Raw genomic sequence first — 16,486 nt, 5'->3', positions numbered from 1 at the left:
ACCGTCAATGTCATACCCCTTGGAACCTTAATAGCGAGTTAATGATAATGTTATTAGCAGTTTTGCCATTCGTCTTCCTCTCAAGCTTTTGCGAAGCTCAACTCCCATGTTCTAGATCCCCAATGCAACGTAGAGAGGCCTGTAAGGGCCTTTGTGCCTTTACATGGGCCGGATATCAGACCTGGAGCATAAAAATGAAATTAGACATACGAAGATTAATTACTTTCAATATCACAACAATTTCAGAAATTTACTTGCACATACCGAAAAGTCTCATCGAAGATTCAATACTTAGCTGAGGTTTCTTTCGTTGATATAAATATACATATGTTTCTCTAGCATGACAAATGCCGACTACATAATATATCAGTGAAAAGAAGAAAAGGAAATTCCAAAGCTATAAGGCTCACGAAGATATTTGTAGTGGTTTTATGTTTACGTCGTTAGTGTTCTTGACCAACAGCATGCACTAACTAAATAAATGTAATTACAAACTTCTAACGAGTCTAGGACTGAGGTGATATCCTTTCGATAAGAATATCAGGGCCGTTATCACAGAGCTGCGCACTGATATCTCAAATCCTTCTATTTTTACGCTCATAAATGTTAGAAATGGTCTGTAAGAGTTGAGTGCTTCATCAAACTTTCCTGATGGACCGATACAGCCTTTCGTTACCAGTCTTCCTCGGAGTGTCTTGATATTGCGGGGCGGAAGACACTATGTTGATGTTGTTGAATCTGAGGGGTTAAGGAGATGAAATGTTTACTTATACACCGTTGTGGAAGACGACTTTTCCCAGGTAAATATAAGCATAACTTAGTTGATGTTCGTTCCATAATTTTTCTTACTGTTCATATCGAAGACTAGCGAAAACCTCGATCAGAAAGCTACCTAAACATCCATTTGATCCGAAGGGAAAATATTTAGTGCATGATTAAAATTCTATTTTTATTTTCCATTGTGTGGATGTTTCAGGGATTTAATTATCGTCCATTTCTCCCGTCCATTGCCAAAAATAAAGTGACACCTTCTTGGAGCTTTTCGAAAAGCTCGCGATCGCGATTGTTAAATGCACGATGGACCAACGTGCTCTCCTCAACCCTGAATACATGTATCTGTTTTTGTATGATCAATATTATCTATTATTTTTTTTTAATTTTTTTTTGACGTATGACCCTCTTCCATTTCGTTAATTGTCCGAGCTTGAGTTTCAGTTATTGAGTGATTTTGCAAAGGTGAAAGTCTGGGCAACGGAAAAAGTACGGAGCGGTTCGTCAAAAAAATTGATAAAAACTCAATATTACTCTTTATTTGATCCTTTTTCAACTACATATCACACTTGTCTGAACTGGAATTTTACTTTCTGTGTGACTGTACAAACCAAAAGCGGAAAACTATTGAGCGGTGCGTGAAAGAAAGGTTAGAACAGGTTGTCCGAGTTCAGTTATTTTGTATTTCATGAGACAAAAGAAAATGTTGAGAGCTTTGGCTGAGACTGGCCCTCCTATAAGCATGTCCTAAATTTTTGGCAGGATTTTAGAACAAGAGAGTGCTCTCGTGTCATAATTCAAATGTTCCATGCTAATTATCTTAAACATCTGAAAGATTAGAAGAGATTAACCTTCCGTCGGATGTGAGATTAGATCTTTCCCAACCAAAGGATAGAAACCTGCTATTGTGTAATGAGTGGAGGTATGCCCGAAAGGTGAACAAAACAGAAAGTGTAATGCATACGCAAACCTCGCTCTCCTGAAAGGTTTTTTCGACCAATTCCTTAACTCGATTTTAAGGTATAAGACTCCAAAAATGCCTAATTTTCATCGTAGTCACTAAGGAAGGGCTAAAGCAACCCAACAATCCCAAATTTTGAGGCCTTGTATTAAAACATATTATGAATAAACAACAGTAGTGAAGTTTTTCGTCGGACGCCGAAGCTTGATTGGTTTTGTTCGTGCGAATCGTGTGCCTCGCTCCCACGCTTGCGTGACACTGGTGCCAATATATTCACAACAAAACAGCTGAGTTCTGATCGCCTCGCGGATCAAAGAAATAGGTATCTTTTTGTCGTTCGCCAAGTCATTATTAAACTCGCGACAAAAATGCCAGTTACTGATTCTCTGGAAGCCCAAATATGCAATCTCTGTAAGACGTTTTGAAGAGAATCGACAACATCCCCCTTAGACGGAAGATTCGAGAGCTCGTCAGTCCTTAATTAACTGTCTTATCTCCGTAAGGGAAGAACCTTCATTTTCTTAAACTTTTAATTCCCCGATTTTGTCACCCGGTTCAACTATTTCTTTCTCTCTTGGGTAGTCAGTCCTATTTGGGCTGTTGTTATCGGAGGGAAGAACCTTTCCTTTTTCACCTGGTTCTGTCTCCCACGGGTAGTCAACCCTACTTGGGCTGTTGTTATCTGAAGGCAGAACCTTTCCTTTTTTAATTTGGGTCTATCTCTCTTAGGGTGTTGGTTCATTTTAGACTGTGCGTTTTTATCTTATAACAAACTAATTTTGAGTATGAATCGCGAAATAATAAAATTTACTTGTCTCGATCGTTCATAGTTTTTTCCTTTGCAGATTTAATATAACGTAAACCATGTAAAATTGTGATGAAAAAGCCATTTTTGTTTCATTAGAAAAAATAATTCTCTTCTTGAGATGACCAACCAATCTTAACTGAATCATTTATAGTAAGTGCACGTTCCGTTGACTGGTAATTTTTCCGTCGATGATGTGTTTGCCTTGGTGGTGTCTGCCCTCAAATCCCATGGATGTTTCATTAACAAATAAATAACAAATTTAGGAATAAAAAACTCGTCATGAATAGGAACAATAGGTAAGCTAAATTACACCTGTACGTCGTTAATTAAAAGAAAGTTCCGTCTCGAAGTGAACCCAAATCGCCGGCAAAACAGCTTTGTCTGGAGAATTAATATCTGAATATTAAATGAATGGACAGGAATAGTTTCTAGAAACCTTGAATGGAATGTTAAAAGCTTTTGGTGTTTACAGGAGAAGTTATTTTACAGAAGAAGGCAATTTAAGTGGCTGAGAAAACATTTCAAAACTCAAATACGAGGCATTTTTTAGTGTTAGTACTTATGAGTGGTCCACAAAATTCTCTCTTTTCCTTTAAAAAACTTCTCTGGTCGATTTTACATTCTTATATCTGCACTGAACTAGTCATTTTCTTTTATTAAAAATAAACTTCTTCTGTAAACTTGGTTCCTTATTATATTCAGTTCAAGAAATTGCCTAACTTAACTCAGGTTATTAATTACAGCTGTGGATGTTATTTTCAGTTATGTATTCGCAAGATAAATGGGTAGAAGTTTTACGAACAGAAATCTTTAAAGCGGTGATAAAGACAGTGCATCTATAGTATGGAGTTACATAAAGATTGCTTTGTTGAAAGTTGGTAATAATTTCTCAATTAAAGACTTTATTCTCTTACAAGGTAGGTCATAAGTAAAGCAAACATACTGGACAAGACTTCAAAAGTGTAATTATAAATTAGACAGTCTTATTGTTTTAAAACTAATACAGTTGTAATCTCATATCTTAAATTAAAAATACTTTCATGAGTAAGACATTTATTGACAGCCTTGCGTTTCACTGTCCCACAGGCGGGATCGTAATTAGAGCATATTAAGTTGAGTGCAGCTGAACCGAAATTTTGGATGAAAGCGTACACACACTGTATTGAATTAATTTGGACGAAGCTCTCTACTTTATCGTACATCATGATAAACTGCAAAATACTATCGGAAATGAGCTATTTCCTAGATCCTAAAGTTGAATCTTTAAAAGCTGTCGGTTAGTACCTGAGAATATATAATATTAAAGAGGAAAAGTGACCCAGCCGACAAAACTTTTGAAAATAGAATAACACGGTGACATTTATTTCTTTAGATCTATCGGTGCGTTTTTACTTAATTTAAGAGTAACTCCAATGGGAAAAGAAAGTATTCTCTCCTCATAATAATTCCGATTTTTTTATACTGGCTATTTGAAGATTCCTCGATGATTTTTTCGTTCCACACAAAGAAAATTCTAACTAACCGGAAGCTCACTAATCGTTCCACTTATATCGTTGTGTAGTTTTCTAGAAGCGACAAGATGCATCGCTTTTCATTTTAATCATTTAGATGTTTGTATCGTTTCTATCCTTCGAGTCTATTCTCATATCACCAAAAAATGAAATGGAAATGCATGTTACTCGACTAAGAAGTTTAAGTTATTTAAAAGAAAACTTTTATATATAGTTTTCCTACCATTAATCTACGCTCTACTAAGGTTTCGAACTGGCAGGTTTGCCGGGGCGATACGAGAAAGGTCTGGGACCCTGTACACTAGTTGTAATAAACCTTCTCTGAATCCTGGCATCCGAAGAGAGTAAATTATAGGATTTACAAGTGAATTGCCTAAACATAAAACTGACACAGCCATATAAATATGAACATTCATAAAACGAGTGAAGGAAAGGTGAAGACACGCTAGATATATCATCGCTGGTAGAAAACAAAGTAAAGATACAATTGAGACGATAAGCGCAGTACCCGTCAGTTTTCTTTCTCTTTTGGACCTAGAATGGATTTGAGGATGACGACTACATCGTACTTTGATAATAATGAGGATGTAAGATACACAGATAACAAACAGATAAACTGTATAAAATGGGAGATACAAGTAAGTATTAATTACCAGTAGATCAGCAATTTCCCATAAGAAAATTTGAGCGACTTCTCTACAAATAGGTATTAACCAAATGACAATAATTATGGCTCTATAAACCCATTTCCTCACAAAGCGATGCCTTAATGGACAAAATGTTGCGTGTAGCCGTTCTAAGGAAATGGCAATAAGATTTGTAAAGGAGGCGAACGAGAATAAATGTAAAAATGCAAAATATAAACCATTAGACCAAATAGTATCTCGTCTGAACTTCCAAGGCGGACAGTATAACGCCATTCTGTATTTAATCCGTAGCGGCCCAGAGACTGCGCCCACTAAGAGATCGACTATCGCCAGATGGATGATTAAATATGTACTCCGCCGCTGTAGCTGACGCTTCTTCTTCACAAAGACAACAATGGTGATGATATTAAGGATGACAATGGCCAGACATTCGATGATGAGGACCACAAGCCATGGAATACACTGCGAAGCTGAGTAAAAAGACTGCATTTCCTCTGAGCTCTGTTAGCTGCTATGAAAATAACAGAAAAACAGTGCAGTTAGAGATAAAATGAAATATGAAATCAATATTCTCAATAAAGAAATATATCAAATATTGTTTTTCATGTTTTTTAACGTGTTTTGACCAACTAAGTTTCGACCGTCGACTTAAACTGATCCTCATGTTTCTTTATGCGAGATTCATATCCGGAAATTTAATCATGATCAGCCTCTTCCTTTTTTTTTTTTTTCGATGAAAACGAATTGCTTTCTCAGAAGAAAACTTATAGCCTCCAAAAAAAGAAGACAACAAAAACATTTATAAATCTTCCGGAAATACAGTAGAATGACCTGCTCCTCTCCTCAGAGCTGCTATTAGAAATACGATTGTTGTTGATGCCGCCTTAAAAAATTAACTGTAGGTACGGTGAAATATAAATAACATTTTTAACAGCAAAAACATCTCTTATGTTTTATTTGCCACACTCAGAAGTTTAATCATTGTCCTTTCTCGCTTTGGATAAATTTCTTCCTTTGTCAATATCATAAGCAACAAGCGTGAGAAAGATATCTGTCTCGTCCCGTTACGATTATAAAGATTATCAATGACATATTTCCGTCTATATTGATTCAGTTTTGCTCATCTCACCGAAGGTAGAATTTGCAAACCAATCTTAAGAATATTTTGAACGTGCCTCACTGATAGCGAAAGTGTTTCTATCCTTTAACGAATGGAGTTTAAGTCAAATGCAGAAAGGGCAGTTTTCAAATGGAAAAGAAAGCAGCATGCTGAGAAATAGTGCAATGAAGACTAAACTTATCACTTTTAGAACTCCAATTTAGTCTTTCCGAATGATTGACAGATAATAGCTGAAAGGAAAACGACGTTTTTAGAGCAGCTAAACAGGCATTACAGATAAAAGTATCCGCCTGAACTTCGCGATTTTTAGTGTGTTTAAAGTCCTGTATCGTCGTAAATCCACCTACAAAACAGCTAAATATAGAGAATCAACATAAGCACATCAAACGAGTGGAAATAAATAGTTAAATAATAAGCTTTAGGTTTTTACGGGAAAAATTATGTCATTGAAGCAGAAGTAAGGGAGGTAAGCATCATCATTTATAGGCATCAAAAGAAACAATCTAACATTCTAAAAACTTTTCCACATGCTGTAATACGATAACAAAGATGGCAAGAGGAGATCAAGTCCTCTCTTCAACATGATAAATGTTGTACTCGGTAATGAAACAGGAAGATCTTTTCATCGTCTCGTCACGAACGTGTAACGAAGGAACAAGCTTTTCGCAAGGTCTGAAAATCCTCAACCGTTTCATAAGCATTAAAAGAAGGAAACAAAACCAAAATTCTCAAATTTTCCACAGGCTTACAGAGGATTTTCCATAACTTCTCTCCACCCATTTTAACTCGCTTTACCTCCTCTCCCCAAAACTAGAGTTTGTAAACGAATTAAATTTTACTAACATACCTCACCTGGATCCTCTAAAGATTTGACCAAAGGCGGTTTTCAGAATGAATAAGAAAACAACAAGCCAAGGAAAAGTGATGGAGAATAAACACACCACTATCAAGACTCGAAATTAGCTTTCCAAATGTGTGACATATGATATCTTTAGATGTCGTTAGACGTTTTGACTGCAGCTGAACAGGAACAACAAGTAAGCTACACTACACCTGTACGTCGTTAATTCAAAGAAAGTTCCGTATCTATGTGAACCCAAATCGCCGGCAAAACAGCTTCTTCTGGAGAATCAATATCTGAATATCAAATAAATGAAGATGAATAGTTTCTAGAAACCTTGAATGCAGTTTTGAAAGCTTTTGGTGTTTATAGGAGAAGTTATATCACTAAAGAAGGAAATTTAACTGGCTTAAAAAAACATTTCAAAATTGACATACGAGGCATATTTTACATTTTTTTAATTTCGGTTCACAATATTTTCTTTTTTTCCTTAAAAAACTTCTTGAGTCGATTTTCATTTGGTGATAATTTTTTCTTTGATTTTAAGTTGAAAAGTTGTGGCAGCGTGATCTAAGGTGTTAAGACACTCATCAGAACAAAGAGTGCGACATTGTGGAGAATCATGTAAATGTCTGAAAATGTGAGAGGTCCTATCAAGTGCTCTTGTACGCGTGTGGATAAATGTCGAGGGGTTTCGCCGACACATCAGGCGTTAGAGCCCTCACATAAAAACTTGTAAACCACACACGTTCGGAGCCCACGAGGGATAGGGTCTTTCGCCCCAAACTTTACATCTAACTTTACATCGATGTTGTTACAATAACACTTAGCAAATTGGCGAACCCTTTTTTGCGTGACAAAAGAAAAAGAGCCAATGTAAGGTAATTTAAAATAAAAGTTTGTAGTAGTGTCTGAAACGGAGACCGCGGGGGGATTGCTCATCACGGTGAGCGTGAGATACCGATTGACAACCCTTGAACCAGATTGGCTGGAAAAAAATTCTTTTTAAGGATTTCAGTGAGTTTCTAGATGTCTTCGTGGAAACCCAACCATGTGTTGTTGATCTTGTAGGCTCTATCAACAAGAGTGCGAATGAGACCCAGTTTGTAGGGATAAGGTATAAAGCTAAAGTAATTAGTCAACAGGCCCGTAAAGGTTTTCTTTCAGTCAACACTTAATCACCAACTTTATCATGTTAATGTAATAATTTCTTAATTAAAGACTTTATTTTCTTGCAAGGTAGGTCATAAGTAAAGCAAACCTACTGAACAGAACTTCAAGAGTATCGTCATAAATTCGACGGTGTAATTTTTTGAAACTAATACAGTTGTAATCTCATATCTTAAGTTAAAAATATTCTCATGAATAAGACATTTATTGACAGTCTCACGTTAACTATCTCACAGGCGGGATCATAAAGGAAGTAAGTAGGGTATGTTAATTTGACTGCAGCTGAACCGAATTTTGTATGGAAGCATACACCTGATTTGCGTTAATTTGGAACAAGTCAGTTACTCTATCGTGGTCAAACTGCAAAATACTATCAGAGATGAGCTATATCCTTGATATAGAGTTTACTTTTTTAAAAGCTGTTGCTTAGTACCTAAGAATATATAATATTAAACGGGGAAAATGATCCAGCCGACAAAACTTTAGAAAATAAAATAACACGGCGACGTTTATTTCTTTTGATCTACCGCTGCATTTGTATTTAATTTAACTCCAACTCCGGTTGATAAAGGTAGTCTTCTTTCCTCATGATGATTCCGATTTTTGATACTTGCCATTTGAAAACTCGACGTTCTGCCTTTCCCTGTAGCAATAAAACCCACCAATATTTATAATTTGGTTATCGACTACATTCAAAGTGGTGGTTCTTATACCTCTGATGGCAAGCAGCTGCAGTTATGTGTTTATTTTTGAGACCCTATCGTGTGTTCCCCATTCTATCTAATTTCCCTCTTAGTTATCTGTGCAGTTGCTGGTTAGGGTATCTCAGTCATCATCCTCGATTATTTTTTTTTCACTCAGAGAGAAAGTAAACTGAATGGAAGCTCACTAATTGTTGCACTTGTATCGCTATTGAGTTTTCTAAAAGCGACAAAATGCATTGCTTTTCATTCTAGTCGTTTAGATGTTTCTATCGTTAGTCAATTGCAACTCTTATATGAGTCTACTCGTCTACGTTCAGCCAGAACTCGATTCGAAGACTGGAGCGTATCGCCTAACCATATTGCAGATCCCAGATCATATAAATCCAAAGACAGTACGCGATATTCAAAGCGTAGTGCTTGAAGGTGTTTTTGGCTCCTACAGTCTTTCTTTGAGACCGTTGTCCCGGAGTTTTTGTGTTCATTTACATAATTTACATAGACGAATCCAAACTTTTGAAGGCTGTATTTTAAACGCACGAAAATATACATACATAATGAGGCAATTGAAGTGAGGAATTATGATTATATTGCAGCCTTACTTTCTCTAGAATGGGGTGGGGAGTGGGGGAGCGTGATAAATAGAGAATAATACATGGGCGCACGTAGATATGGAATTTCTCTTCGCGTTGAGCACGAGAAGAGAAATTCCACATCTACAAGCAACCATGTTTTATTTTGTTTATCATATAAACACAATAGCCCTTTACTAGGAAGAAAAGCCGACTTCATTAAGGAATGAAAATAGGTGAATCAACAATCCTCGAATAACAATCGTAAAGTGCCTTGGCGCTGACTCTTAAGATGGAAAAATGCGTTGAATCATGATTACAAAAACAACAATGGTCGTAATTTTCAATTTACAAAATTCTCATTCATTGACTTTCTCCTTTCCGACAGAAGAGGTCTTCCAGGTAAACGGCCAAAATCGGCCAGTGGCAAATCTTCCAGTTGTCGATTTTCATTCTCAGCCGAGAGAAATGCTGACACCAAAGCCACTGAATACGCAACTTTCGGTTTTCTATTAGTATATTGGTTTTCTTCCCCTTCTAAGAAAGTTTGAACCTCATTGTCTGTCAGCGATACGGATTTTTTAGTGTTTTAGCCACCATAATTCAAGAAAGCTCTAACAAACAACTTGTAATGAGAATCGTGAAGGCTTTGCCGTTCATTCATCAACCTGACCGAGTGGTGCCAAAGGCGAGTGACGTATAAGCAGCTGATTAGCTATATCAACACACGTGAAAAAATACGATGTTTCTTCACGTGTGTTGTTACGGCTTTTCTCGGGGCCGGAATCCCCGTATAACACCGCAGTTTATGTGAGTAAAGGAGTTATTTAAGCCGGAAATGCAGAACTTTGGAGTACTCTTTCAATGCACGATCGCTCACCCTGGCCGGTTTCGATGAACTTGTGGAAACTTAGTAAGAAGTTCTTCATTGCTTTTGTAAAGTATATTTCTTAACAATACACACGTGTATATAACAACACAACCGTGTTTAGACCGTGTTTAGACTGTAAACATAAACTCTCATCTTAACACTTCTATTGATCACGCACTTCAATTCTTGAAAACTGCAGGAGTCTTACATCTGTTTGTCAATCAATCCGAAACGTAGACATCATAAACCCAGTTGCCCATAAAAAGAAGCCTATGGACGGAGTGTTTCTTGAAGCCTTTCTTGTGAAATTTACAGTAAGATTTTAATTTCGGCAAGATAATTTGCTCTTTTTAACAACATTGATATTCTTTGCTCTGAATTACCTGATCTAATACACTGAACTATAAGACTCGTATATTGATGGTTTTGTTAGAAGTTTCTTTTTTGAACTAATCTGCCTTTTTTTAACTTCAGACTCCCTATTTATATATGTGGTTGCAATGGCAACATTTTTTTGCCTCATTTAATGATTTTTCCCTCCTGTTTCCACCAAACGCAATACAACGCAACGATAAGTGGTCGAGGAAATCTTTTGACAACATACGATGAAAAACGCTCGTAAAATGCGAATTTTAAAAATATCGGTTAACTAGTTAGTTGTCCGTAATAAAACAATTTGATAAGAAGTCGTCCACCCAGCAGGATAACCCGAATAGCATCGGCATGAAACCTGCATAAAAATAATCCTGACATAAAAACTACCGTCAATGTCATATGAGATATTAACTCCGTCATTACGCTGCTTGGTAATGCTATGGCCTAACCGGTTCTGCTCTCTCTGAGAATGGACAGGCGGTCAGTGGTCACGCTCCAGCAAGGACTGCCGTAGGAAGTACGTAAATTTTGTGTCCAATGCTAGCGCTGCAAATGAGTAACGACATTCTCTCTGGTACATCTTTGATCGTGAAAACGCGCGCGCAAGAGATCTGTCACTCGCTTGCGCGAACCAGGGGGCGAATACTCTCAGTTTCTATGTAACCTTTTCTGGCAATTACGAGTTTACCTGTTTGGGCCTGATCTCGATAACTGCTGAGTATCACTTTTTCGTTGACAAGATACGCGTCGCATAAAACACGCATAGCCGTCTTTCCATGCTTTTGATGGGAAAGTTACCCTGAAAACAAGTGACAGAGCAGTTTTTGAAAGCTGCCTACACATTCATTTGATCTGAAGGGAAAATATTTAGTGCATGATTAAAATTCTATTTTTATTTTCCATTGTGTGGATGTTTCAGGGATTTAATTATCGTCCATTTCTCCCGTCCATTGCCAAAAATAAAGTGACACCTTCTTAGAGCTTTTCGAAAAGTTCGCGATCGCAATTGTTAAATGCACGATGGACCCACGTGCTCTCCTCAACCCTGAAAACATGTATCTGTTTTTTTATTATCAATATTATCTATTAATTTTTTTGAATATTTTTTTTGACGCATGATCCTCTTCCATTTCGTCACTTCTCCGAGCTTGAGTTTCAACTATTGAGTGATTTTGCAAAGGTGAAAGTCCTGGGCAACGGAAAAAGTACGGAGCGGTTCGTCAAAAAAATTGATAAAAACTCAATATTACTCTTTATTTGATCCTTTTCAACTACATATCACACTTGTCTGAACTGGAATTTTACTTTCTGTGTGACTGTACAAACCAAAGCGGAAAACTATTGAGCGGTGCGTGAAAGAAAGGTTAGAACAGGTTGTCCGAGTTCAGTTATTTTGTATTTCATGAGACAAAAGAAAATGTTGAGAGCTTTGGCTGAGACTGGCCCTCCTATAAGCATGTCCTAAATTTTTGGGAGGATTTTAGAACACGAGAGTGCTCTCTTGTCATACCTACCATGTTACATGCTAAATATCTTACCAATATGACAGATTAGAACAGATTAACCTTCCGTCGGATGTGAGATTCGATCTTTCTCAACCAAAGGATAGAAACCTGCTATTGTGTAATGGGTGGAGGTATGCCCGAAAGGTGAACAAAACAGAAAGTGTAATGTATACGCAAACCTCGCTCTCCAAGAAGGTTCTTTCGACCATTCCTAAACTCGATTTTAAGGTATAAGACTCCAAAAAATGCCTAATTTTCATCGTAGTCACTATGGAAGGGCTAAAGCAACCCAACAATCCCAAATTTTGAGGCCTGTATGAAAACATATTATGAATAAACAACAGTAGTGAAGTTTTTCGTCGGACGCCGAAGCTTGATTGATTTTGTTCGTGCGGATCGTGTGCCTCGCTCCCACGCTTGCGTGACACTGGTGCCAATGTATTCACAACAAAACAGCTGAGCTCTGATCGCCTCGCGGATCAAAGAAATAGGTATCTTTTTGTCGTTCGCTAAATCATTATAAAACTCGCGACAAAATGCCAGTTTCTGATTCTCTTGAAGCCCAAATATTCAATCTCTGTAAGACGTTTTGGAGAGAATCGACAACGTCCCTCTAAGACGGAAGATGCGAGAGCTCGTCAGTCCTTAACTACTGTCTTATCTCCGTGAAGGAAGAATCTTCATTTTTTTTAAACTTTTAGTCCCCGATTTTGTCACCCGGTTCAACTAGTTCTTTCTCTCTTGGTAGTTAGTCCTATTTGGGCTTTTGTTATCGGAGGGAAGAACCTTTCCTATTTTTCACCTGGTTCTGTTTCCCACGGGTAGTCCTACTTGGGCTGTTGTTATCTGAAGGCAGAACCTTTCCTTTTTTAATTTGGTTCTATCTCTCTTAGGGTGTTGGTTCATTTTAGACTGTGCGTTTTTCTTATAAACACTAATTTGAGTATGAATCGCGAAATAATAAAATTTAATTGTCTCGATCGTTCATATTTTTTCCTTTGCAGATTTAATATAACGTAAACCATGTACAATTGTGATGAAAAAGCCATGTTTGTTTCATTAGAAAAATAATTCTCTTCTTGAGATGACCAACCAACATGAACTGAATCATTTATAGTAAGTGCACGTTCCGTTGACTGGTAATTTCCCGTCGATGATGTGTTTGCCTGGTGGTGTCTGCCCTCAAATCCCAGGATGTTTCATTAACAAATAAATACAAATTTAGGAATAAAAACTCGTCATGAATAGGTACAATAGGTGAGCTAAATTACACCTGTACGTCGTTAATTAAAAGAAAGTTCCGTCTCGAAGTGATCCAAATCGCCGGCAAAACAGCTTTGTCTGGAGAATTAATACCTGAATATTAAATGAATGGAAAGGAATAGTTTTCTAGAAACCTTGAATGGAATGTTAAAAGCTTTTGGTGTTTACAGGAGCAGTTATTTTACAGAAGAAGGCAATTTAAGGTGGCTGAGAAAACATTTCAAAACTCAAATACGAGGCATTTTGTTTAGTGTTAGTAATTACGAATGGTCCCAAAAAATTCTCTCTTTCCTTTAAAAACTTCTCTGGTGGATTTACATTCTTATATCTGCACTGAACTAGTCATTTCTTTTATTAAAAATAACTTCTCCTGTAAACTTGGTTCCTTATTATATTCAGTTCAAGAAATTTCCTAACTTAACTCAGGTTATTAATTACAGCTGTGGATGTTATTTCCAGTTATGTAAGTCGCAAGATAATGGGTAGAAGTTTTACGAAGCAGAAATCTTTAAAGCGGTGCTAAAGACAGTGCATCTATTAGTATGGAGTTACATAAAGATTGCTTTGTTGAAAGTTGGTAATCATTTCTCAATTAAAGACTTTATTCTCTTACAAGGTAGTTTCATAAGTAAAGCAAACATACTGAACAAGACTTCAAAAGTGTAATCATGAGTTAGACAGTCCTTATTTGTTTTATAAACTATACAGTTTGAATTCTCATATCTTAAATAAAAATACTTTCATGGAGTAAGACATTTATTGACAGCCTTGCGTTTTCACTGTTCCCCACAGGCGGGATCGTAATTAGAAGTATATTAAGTTGAGTGCAGCTGAACCCGAAATTCTTGGATGAAAGCGTAACACACAACTGTACTGAATTAATTTGGAACGAAGCTCTCGTACTTTATCGTACATCATGATAAACTGCAAACTACTATAGGAAATGCAGCTTATTTCCTAGATCCTAAAGTTGAATCTTTAAAAGCTGTCGGTTAGTACCTGAGAATAATAAAATATTAAAGAGAAAAAGTGACCCAGCCGACAAAACTTTGTGAAAATAAATAACACGGTGACATGATTTCTTTAGATCTATCGGTGCGTTTTTACTTAATTTAAGATAACTCCAATGGGAAAGAGAAAGTCATTCTCTCCTCATAATAATGCCGATTTTTTATACTGGGCTATTTGAAGATTCCTCGATGATTTTTTCGTTCCACACAAAGAAAAACCTAACTGATCGGAAGCTCACTAATCGTTCCACTTATATCGTTGGTGGTAGGTTTCTAGAAGCGACAAGCATGCAATCGCTTTTCATTTTAAATCATTTAGATGTTTGTACCGTTTCTAAATCCTTCGAGTCTACTCTCATAATCACAAAAACGCCATGAATGGAAATGCATGTTACTCGGCTAAGAAGTTTACGTTATTTAAAAAGAAAAACTTTTACATATAGTTTTTTTCCTACAATCAATCTCCGCTCTACTAAGGTTTTCGAAGTGGCAGGTTTGCGTGTGCGATACCAGAAAGGTCTGGGACCCTGTACACTAGTTGTAATAAACCTTTCCTCTGAATCCTGGCAAATCCGAAGAGAGTAAATTATAGGATTTACAAGTGAATTTGCCTAAAAATAAAACTGTCACAGCCCATATGAATATGAAAATTCATAAAACAAGTGAAGGAAAGGTGACGCACACCCTGCATTATCATCGGCTGGTAGAGAACAAAGTAAAGATACAATTGAGACGATAAGCGCAGTACCCGTCAGTTTTCTTTCTCTTTTGGACCTAGGAACGGAAATTGAAGGATGACGACTACATCGTACTTAGCTAGATAATGAGGATGTAAGATACACAGATAGAAAATAAGCAAACTCAATAAAATAAGATATACAAGTAAGTAAGCATTACCACTTCATCAACAATTTCCCCCATAAAACAATTTTTTATTTGAGCAGCTTCTCTCAACTAATAGGTATTAACCCAAATGAACAATAATTATGGGCCCTCTATGACCCATTTCCTCACAAAGCTATGCCTGAATGGACAAAAATGTTGCGTGGAGCCGTTCTAAGAAATAGCAATAAGATTTGTAAGGGAAGTGAACGAGAATAAAATGTACAAATGCAAAAGATATATGACGAGACCAAGTAGTCTCTCGTCTGGTACTACCATTGAGGACAGAACCTCGCTACTCTGATTTCAATCTGTATCGGCCCAGAGACTGCGCCCACCCAGAGATTTCGACTATCGCCAGATGGATGATCAATATGTACGTCCGCCGCTTGTAGCTGCCGCTTCTTCTTTCACAAAAAACAGGCAATGGTGATGATATTAAAGATGAGAATTGGCCCAGACAGTTCGATGAATGAGGACCACAAGCCATGGAATACACTGAGAAGCTGAGGAGAAAGGCTGCATTTTCTCCGAGCTCTGTTAGCTGCCATAAAATAACAGAAAAACAGTGCAATTTGAGATAAAATGACAGATGACTTCAATATTATCAATAAAAGAATATATGTCAAATATTGCTTTTTAACCGCATCTTTAACGTGTTTGTGAAGAACTAAGTTTCGTCCAATTGACTTAAACTGATTCCTCATGTTTCTTTATGCGAGATTCCTATCCGGAATTTTAATCATTCATCCTGTTCAGCTTTTTTTTATTTCGATAAATATGAATCTAAAACTTTTTTCGATATTCACTGAATAATCGGAAAGCTTTGCCACCAGTGATCTCCATTGCTTGAACGCAATTTAAAGCCTCAAAAAACAGACGGCAACAAAAAATTTCAGAGATCTTCCTAAATAAGAGTAGAAAGACTGAGTATACAGACCTGCTCCTCTTCTCGGTGCCGGCTTTTAGAAATACGGTTGTTGTTGTTACCGCCTTGAACATTTCAAAGACCCTTAACTTTAGAATGGGTTGAAATATTAAACATTTTTAAAGTAAAAGCCTCTTTTTAATATTTTATTTTCCTACACCCCCAGAAAGTTTTTATCATTGTCTATTCTCGCTTCCGATAAATTTCTTCCTTCGTCAATATCATAGGTAACCCACTAGAGAAAGAGATCATTTTCGTCGCGTTAAACGATTATTAATATTATCAATGACATATTTCCGTCCATATTGATTCATTTTTCCTCATCACATCGAACGCAGAATTTGCGAACGAATCTTAAGAATATTTTGAACTTGCCTCACACTGCTAACGAAATTGTTTCTATCCTTTCAACTAATTGAGTTTAAGTCACATGCGGAAGAGGCGGTTTTCAAATAAAAAGAAAGCAGACATGCCTGAGGAAGAGTGCAATTCAGACTAAACTTATCACTATTAGAACTCCAATTTCGTTTTTTTTTTCCGACTGATTGAC

The 16,486-nt window shown here is 36.8% G+C and overlaps 1 protein-coding gene across 1 annotated transcript in view; it reads left to right on the top strand.

Moving 5' to 3' along the window:
- The first annotated feature begins 683 nt into the window (after positions 1–683).
- Positions 684–16,486, top strand: part of LOC131786990 (arf-GAP with GTPase, ANK repeat and PH domain-containing protein 1) — a 296,718-nt gene continuing 280,915 nt past the window's right edge. Inside the window, exon 1 of the mRNA XM_066173618.1 lies at positions 684–800. Within this exon, the coding sequence (XP_066029715.1) occupies positions 755–800 (46 nt within the window). The 5' untranslated portion in view covers positions 684–754. The remainder of the gene's footprint in view (positions 801–16,486) is intronic.

Source organism: Pocillopora verrucosa, chromosome 10 (assembly GCF_036669915.1).
Source record: "Pocillopora verrucosa isolate sample1 chromosome 10, ASM3666991v2, whole genome shotgun sequence".
Lineage (NCBI taxonomy): Eukaryota > Metazoa > Cnidaria > Anthozoa > Scleractinia > Pocilloporidae > Pocillopora > Pocillopora verrucosa.
This window is presented reverse-complemented; position numbering and strand designations above follow the sequence as displayed.